The sequence below is a fragment of the Sinocyclocheilus anshuiensis genome, unplaced genomic scaffold (genome assembly GCF_001515605.1).
Source record: "Sinocyclocheilus anshuiensis isolate Anshui unplaced genomic scaffold, SAMN03320099.WGS_v1.1 scaffold282, whole genome shotgun sequence".
NCBI classification, from domain to species: Eukaryota; Metazoa; Chordata; class Actinopteri; order Cypriniformes; family Cyprinidae; genus Sinocyclocheilus; species Sinocyclocheilus anshuiensis.
In genome coordinates, this window is record NW_015544154.1 from 796,228 (window position 1) to 804,701 (window position 8,474).

General features: G+C 38.9%; 1 protein-coding gene across 1 annotated transcript in view; it reads left to right on the plus strand.

Annotated features, from left to right (window-relative positions):
• Nucleotides 1-8,474, plus strand: part of iqgap1 (IQ motif containing GTPase activating protein 1) — a 67,811-nt gene that overhangs the window by 57,975 nt on the left and 1,362 nt on the right. Inside the window, exons 24-35 of the mRNA XM_016495173.1 lie at nt 784-1,008; nt 2,575-2,715; nt 3,387-3,471; nt 4,108-4,340; nt 4,433-4,565; nt 4,888-4,990; nt 5,073-5,208; nt 7,257-7,344; nt 7,433-7,642; nt 7,731-7,897; nt 8,007-8,129; nt 8,245-8,353. Of these exons, the coding sequence (XP_016350659.1) occupies nt 784-1,008; nt 2,575-2,715; nt 3,387-3,471; nt 4,108-4,340; nt 4,433-4,565; nt 4,888-4,990; nt 5,073-5,208; nt 7,257-7,344; nt 7,433-7,642; nt 7,731-7,897; nt 8,007-8,129; nt 8,245-8,353 (1,753 nt within the window). The remainder of the gene's footprint in view (nt 1-783; nt 1,009-2,574; nt 2,716-3,386; nt 3,472-4,107; nt 4,341-4,432; nt 4,566-4,887; nt 4,991-5,072; nt 5,209-7,256; nt 7,345-7,432; nt 7,643-7,730; nt 7,898-8,006; nt 8,130-8,244; nt 8,354-8,474) is intronic.

Consider the following 8,474-nt stretch of genomic DNA (forward strand, 5'->3'; position numbering starts at 1 on the left):
GTAAATTGCATAAACAATTATGAACAAAACAGCATCATGTATTTATGCATTGCTTAATCCAAAGAGCCGAAGCACCATTCACACAGATTGCATTTAAAACATATGAGACGCAGTGAAAAGGAATAAAGCTCCACAAATTCGTGACGTGTTTTCTAAAAGTTTAAACTGTTTTAACTTTGCATGTATACATCTCTTGTGTGAGACGCGAGTGCAGCAGTCGTATTTGTCCGTCTAAAAAATGCGCTGAATATGCGTTCTGTGTGAATGGCTTGGTTTCGGTTTTTAACCTAATCAAGATCTTCTCCGCATTGAGCTTCTATATTTCTCTAATATTTTGAATGAATAACACAGCAGCGGTGCGTCTCGTGGGCTAGACTAACAAAACATTCAAATGCAGCAATGTCGCTTACATCATTATCTCCGCATCTCGTGCTCCACTGATGACTCTCCCTGATGGACACCTAACATTCAAATGCAAATGTTTATTTTAAATTCGACTAATATTCATGTTTTTAGTCACAATTTCCTCATCACAGGCAGGCACAGCACTCATTTCAGCATGTGTTCGTGTTTGTGTGTGCTGTCTGCGTCACTCATAGCACGTGCCTATATCGTGCGCCATATCGAACATTTTTTCTATCGTTATCGAAGAAGGTGTACCGTCGATAAATATCGATACCGTTTTATCGCCCAGGCCTATATACCATAAATTATATACTCTATTTATCAAGATACATTTGCATCTTTGACGATCTCTCAGTAATGTTTGTCTTGTAAATGCAGATCAAAAGTGGACCACATCCAGGAGATTGTCACAGGAAACCCAACAGTCATTAAGATGGTGGTGAGCTTTAACAGAGGAGCCCGAGGTCAGAACGCACTCCGGCAGATCCTGGCTCCGGTCGTGAAGGAAATCATGGATGACAAGACGCTCAACATTAAAACTGACCCAGTCGACATATACAAGAGCTGGGTGAACCAGATGGAGAGTCAAACTGGAGAGGCCAGGTGTGTTTTCAACCTTTTTGATATGAAGTGCAGCCCGCTATCTAACACAATATTCTCCCCCTCCATATACGCTAAGATATTTTCAGTATTTTCTTCTGTAATTATGACAAAGCTGCTTGTTTTCAAACTTTTATTGATATATCTAATTAATTAATGTGGTTAATTCATTTAATGTATTAAATTATTTAACTTTGATTTATTTTGTGATCCCACAGGTTATGTTCTATATTCCAGAACTGTATGTTCTTCAATAAAAACAGCATTTAAGGCCTTTCCACACTGAGCGCAAAAAAGCGAAACGAATATCGGACGCGATGACGCGCTGGAATAAAACAATAGATTTCTATGGATGCTTCCACATAGACCGCGAACATTCGTGCACCAAAAATGCGAATGTTTTTTTTTTCGAACCAGTCCGACGAATCTTTTCAGTTTTGCAAAACGAAGACACGGGCCGTCCAATAAGATTTGAGCTAGGATCACGTGACCGGAGCAGCTGCTGTTGCACAAAAAGGCAAGAGTGGTGGCGCGGTTTTTCGAAAACCAGTGTAAACAAACACAGAAGAAGAGTATCCCGGAGAAGAGAGTGGATGCTGAGTTCTTGTTCTCGTTGGTATTTGAGAACAGATTTATTGTCACATGTTCTTTATACAGAATAACATTTCTATTAATTGTCCATTGAATTATGTAATCACAGTAGAGCACCGTCCGTTTTCTTCCACATGCGCGAGTGTTATGAGTCGGAGCACGTTCACTCTTTTTCTACACATGAAATATGAAAGCAAATAGACATGATTATGACGATATATTTTCTGTATGCATTTTGTATGCAGCTCATGGTATTTTTATAGCAATAAAGGATGTTTATGACAAATATTAGCAGTGTAGCGTTATTAAACATACAAACAGTGCATGTGTCTGCTTATTAATCAAAATCAACTATAGATCACAACTGGAAGTTATTACAAGCACTCGATGATGGTTTAAAGAATGCTGTATATTGAGCAGCGGATGATGTTAAATCCATTTACGAGATACATATGAGGAAAAATGCATTGTTGGTTGGCGCCACCTAGCGTGCAGGCGTGAATTAGCAGAAGGCGAACAATCGTTTCGCGTTTGGTGTGAAAGCACAGTTCGTCTGCGATTCGCCTCGCTTTTCGCATCGCGCTCAGTGTGGAAAGGCCTTTATTGTGGGGAAAATATAAAGAAATATGATTTCAGTCTTAATTTGATGTGGTTTTTTTTAGCATTTTAATTTAGATTAAATTTTAATAAATGTATAATAATTTGTTCATTTAAGTAATTTTAATTCATTCTGTGGCCCCCTTGGAAGTCTGCTGAGGCCCCCTAGGGGGCTCCTGGTTGAGAGCCACTACTTTACTAGCAATCATTTATACTTATAATAATAATAAATATATATATTTTTAATGGATTTTTAAGACATGTAAAAGAATAAAAGTAAGTACTGAAATTAATTTGATTAAATCCAGATGCACAAATAAAATGTAATGCTAGATGACCCGCTACCTAATGATGCAATGACCGTGTAATTCTGTTTTGCAGTAAATTGCCGTATGATGTGACTCCAGAACAGGCAATGAGTCACGAGGAGGTTCGAACCCGCCTGGAAGCCTCCATCAAGAACATGAGGACAGTCACAGACAAATTCCTCTTAGCCATAATTGTTTCTGTGGATAAAATCCCGTGAGTTGATAAAATCTCGCCACCCGAATTTCCCTCAGGGATCAACAAATTCCATGTCTTGCATCTACTTTTAGATGCACCTACTATAAAGTGTTCTTGAATATATGAAAATGACTTTTAGCAAGCCCAGATTTGAATATTCAAATACATGTCTGTTACATGAGCCGTTTCTTTGTTCATGCTCTTGTATAAATCAGCATTACATCGCTGTTAAAGAGTGGTGCTGTGCTGCTGCTCTTATTTTACTGAGGTTTTACTAAGCTAAACCTCTAAGAGTTAAGTTAAGAGGGCAGAATACCACATAAAATAACGCCATTTTTATATGACCTTTTCTTCACCGAATGGACTAAAAAATAACAGTGAATGAATCAGTTCTTTAATAACTCATGAACTCCTCATATATCATTCAAATAAATAATTCACTGAATCCATCAGAGCACAATTAGCAATTATGAATTAATTATGATACAATTATGAATTTACTGAATGCTAACTCATCAACACTTTTATTCATGTTTGACTTGAAATGATCCAAGAACTATTTCCATGTTACTGTGTATTACTGACTGATTGTTTTCTTGTAGACTTATTTACGTTTTGGAATAAGGGCTATTTCAACTATAGCAACATTCAAATATAAGAACTAAGAATCATTTGGGTTTTCCCTGTAGATATGGCATGCGGTTCATTGCCAAGATGCTGAAGGACACGCTTAACGAAAGGTTCCCTGATGCCACAGAGGATGAGCTTTTGAAGGTTTGTTACATCACAGCTGCTGGAAATCACAGCAGTGTTATTCCTGTGCAGCGTTTGGCTGATGTAATTGTATGCTTTAGTCTCAAAACCAAGACAGCCTTTATTCAGTTGTCTTGAACACTCTGATTACCTCTTCGCTAAACTGGCACCCGCTGCTTCTCCATATCAGTTCTGTCCCACTGTGGAACATTGTGTTGAATCCTGAGGATTTCTCTGCCCTTGTGCTTCTCTTCTGTTGTGATACTCCAGTCTCCTCACTTTGAATAATAAATGTGGTTTCCATCTCGTTCCTTTTCTTCTGGAAAGAGATTCCTCTTCTCTTTCTTTCTATCTATCTGTCCCACACCTGCTCTGTCTCTCTCTTTCTCTACGGCCTGGCTCCAGCTCTCCTCTTGGCCCTTGCTTATACCCTTTTCAAGAGATTTTTGATGAGCACCCAGCAAAGGTGAGCCACGTCTTTCTTATTCTTGCCTTGCTGCTTCTCTTTCTGTCTGTAATTTTGTTTACCCCCTTTGTAGAAGCAGAGGATCTTCAATTGCACAAAGATAGAAACATAGATAATAGGTTTTAAAAATTGCACAGATGTTATGTTTGCTTAAAAAACGGAGGACATACTCATCCCTATTATCTTTTAAGATTGTGGGCAACCTGCTGTACTACCGCTACATGAACCCCGCCATTGTGGCTCCTGATGCCTTTGACATCATTGATCTATCGGCTGGAGGTCAGCTGACCACAGAACAGAGGCGAAACCTGGGATCAGTCGCCAAAATGCTGCAACACGCAGCCTCCAACAAGATGTTCCTCGGAGACAACGCCCATCTGAACCCCATCAATGAATACCTCTCTAACTCCTACCAGAAATTTAGGTACAAGTGACATCAAAGTGCCTGTGTTTGTTTCTTTATTTCAAGCAGCTTCTTTATTTCCATACTGATGCAAGAACCTTTCTATCTCCCAGACGTTTCTTTTTGTCTGCTTGTGACGTTCCATCTTTGGAAGACAAGTTCAATGTGGATCAGTACTCTGACCTGGTCACCTTGACCAAGCCTGTGATCTACATTTCCATTGGGGAGATCATCAACACTCACACGGTAACTTTGAACGGAAATTTTGAAATTCAGACATTTCAATTGGTATCTGGGAGTTTTGACTGGGGGCAAAAAAAAATTACTCAAAAATATTTTTCTTTGGTTTCAAGTTGTTCACGAAAAATTCAGTATGTTGATCAGCAGAATGCTGATTGGTTTGAAAGTGACTTCTGTATAAGTGGTGCTTCAAGCATCGCTACACTAATGACAATAGAAAGTGGACCTTTTATACCAACGAAATTTAGGTGAAATTTCACCTATGTGACCAGATCACATCTAGTATAGTTGGTTTTAAGAACTGAATATATTGTGGTATCTTCTTTAGCTCTTGCTAGATCACCAGGATGCCATCGCACCAGACCACAATGATCCTATTCATGAGTTGCTAGATGACCTGGGAGAAGTGCCCACCATTGAGTCTTTAATAGGTGAGCCTCTGAGATATGCTTTAATGTCTCAGGATGCTGAGGTCCTACAGAGTCCGAGTGATGGACTGTTGTTCTCTCACAGGTGAGAGCCCACTTCCCCCTGATGATCCTAATAAGGAAATGATGGGTAAGACAGAAGTCTCTCTCACCCTCACCAACAAATTTGATGTTCCTGATAAGGCCAATGCTGAAATGGATGCCAAGACTCTCCTCCTCAAGTAAGGACAAAGCCTTACTCAAATTCTTCTGTTATAAAACCTAGTGAGGTACCAAGTTCTAAGGCAGCATGTTTCCTTCCCAGAGAACATAATCCACTAATGCAAACCTTTCCACTATTTCCATCATTTGCATATGATTTTCACCCTTCACAGTTGGACGGAATTTTCAACGGTTGTAAAAATGAGTGAATTATGAATGCATGAATATATCCACACAAAACAAATAACCACCAGTATGTCTTAAAAAAAACATAGCAGGTTTTCTAGGTCTAATCAATGTAAATAATTTCAAATTTTAAAATAATTATTTTGGACATAAATATTCATAACTGCCCATTTTAAAGAAACAATGTTTAAAGAATAACATTTTGGTGAAAAATTATTGGTGATTCTCACTTTGTTTGGCACTGATCTTACAGTACATTAGAATACATCACATCTGGTCTTGCCACGAAACTTCAAATATTTCAATGCATCCAAAGCTTAAATTGGATCTAAAATTTCCGTATACACATATGGTCGGGACTTCATGCAGCTTCGGTACTACTCTTCATTGGAAATGAATGACTTCCAGTCTGTTGTTTGGTATTTGTTGTTTATCAAAGAGAGTGAAAAGGTTGCTTTAGACTATAGAAATGTTAGCTCGACAATCAATTGTAATTTAAGTCTATTGTACAGAAAGCAGTTGTGAAGTGCATGGAGTTGCTGCCTTTGTAGGTCACTAGGTTCTAGAACGAATATTTTTACTTGCTAACACATTTTAACATGAATCTTTATCCATTCATCTTTCTCATTTAGCACCAAGAGGCTCATAGTAGATGTGATCAGGTTTCAGCCAGGAGAGACACTTAGAAATTTCACCTATGTGACCAGATCACATCTAGTATAGTTGGTTTTAAGAACTGAATATATTGTGGTATCTTCTTTAGCTCTTGCTAGATCACCAGGATGCCATCGCACCAGACCACAATGATCCTATTCATGAGTTGCTAGATGACCTGGGAGAAGTGCCCACCATTGAGTCTTTAATAGGTGAGCCTCTGAGATATGCTTTAATGTCTCAGGATGCTGAGGTCCTACAGAGTCCGAGTGATGGACTGTTGTTCTCTCACAGGTGAGAGCCCACTTCCCCCTGATGATCCTAATAAGGAAATGATGGGTAAGACAGAAGTCTCTCTCACCCTCACCAACAAATTTGATGTTCCTGATAAGGCCAATGCTGAAATGGATGCCAAGACTCTCCTCCTCAAGTAAGGACAAAGCCTTACTCAAATTCTTCTGTTATAAAACCTAGTGAGGTACCAAGTTCTAAGGCAGCATGTTTCCTTCCCAGAGAACATAATCCACTAATGCAAACCTTTCCACTATTTCCATCATTTGCATATGATTTTCACCCTTCACAGTTGGACGGAATTTTCAACGGTTGTAAAAATGAGTGAATTATGAATGCATGAATATATCCACACAAAACAAATAACCACCAGTATGTCTTAAAAAAAACATAGCAGGTTTTCTAGGTCTAATCAATGTAAATAATTTCACATTTTAAAATAATTATTTTGGACATAAATATTCATAACTGCCCATTTTAAAGAAACAATGTTTAAAGAATAACATTTTGGTGAAAAATTATTGGTGATTCTCACTTTGTTTGGCACTGATCTTACAGTACATTAGAATACATCACATCTGGTCTTGCCACGAAACTTCAAATATTTCAATGCATCCAAAGCTTAAATTGGATCTAAAATTTCCGTATACACATATGGTCGGGACTTCATGCAGCTTCGGTACTACTCTTCATTGGAAATGAATGACTTCCAGTCTGTTGTTTGGTATTTGTTGTTTATCAAAGAGAGTGAAAAGGTTGCTTTAGACTATAGAAATGTTAGCTCGACAATCAATTGTAATTTAAGTCTATTGTACAGAAAGCAGTTGTGAAGTGCATGGAGTTGCTGCCTTTGTAGGTCACTAGGTTCTAGAACGAATATTTTTACTTGCTAACACATTTTAACATGAATCTTTATCCATTCATCTTTCTCATTTAGCACCAAGAGGCTCATAGTAGATGTGATCAGGTTTCAGCCAGGAGAGACACTTAATGAGATTCTGGAGACTGTAGCTTCACCAGAGCAGGTACTTTAATTGCAGAATTTACAAATGAAAAACTTCATCAAATCAGAGTTTTTTTGTTTTCAAATCAGCATTTTGGTTTTTGGAATAGGAAGCCGAGTACCAGCGTGCCATGCAGCGACGAGCCATTCGAGATGCTAAGACCCCGGAGAAGATGAAGCAAGCCAAACCAGTTGTGGATGACAGTCTTACTTTGCAAGGCAAGAAGGACAAAATCAAGAGCAACTTGCAAAGGCTAGGAGAGTTGGGCAAAGTTCACCCTGAGAAGAAATACCAGGATCTTATCAATGACATCTCCAAGGTATCATTCCTATGTCCTTTGAAACTTCAAATGCGCTATTTAGTTTTAGATTAAAGCGTATTGATTTATTCGTTGATGATGTTTGAAGGACATCCGGAACCAGAGGCGATACCGTCAGAGGCGAAAGGCAGAATTGGTGAAGCTTCAGCAGACCAATGCTGCCCTGAACTCCAAGATCAATTTCTACAATGTGCAGATTGACTACTACAATCAATACATCAAGACCTGCATGGACAATCTAGCCAGAAAGGGCAAGTGAGTGAAGAGTGTTTGGAGTATTTACTGTCCAGTTTAGTTCATGTCGTTATCTCTGATTGGATAATTGCCGTTGAGCTCATGGAAAATGCGATTGCTTCACACACAGAGTTTCTAAGAAACCTGGAGACAATAAGGCGAAGAAGAGCAAGCAGGTATCGCAGAAGTACACAGCAGCCCGTCTGCATGAGAAGGGAGTGCTCATTGACATCGAGGACCTGCAGCCAAATCAGTGAGTTTCAACTTCTGGTTGTGTTTTTGACTTCATCTATTCATATCTTGCAGTTTATATATCTACATTTCCTCTTGTCGTCCTGTAATAATATGCTCGTTTCCTATTTTTACAGGTATAAGAATGTCATTTTCGAGATCTCACCATCTGAGGTTGTAGGCGTGTTTGATGTGAAAGCTAAGCTTATGGGAGTCCATTTGGAGACATTGATGTTAGAATACCAGGTAAAAAGTTCTTCTCTTGATATTTTTAGGGTGCTTTCACACCTGGCCCGTTGTTTCGGAACCTGGCGCGTTTCCCCCCCTTAGCTCGGTTCGTTTGGGCATATGTGAACATGGCAATCGC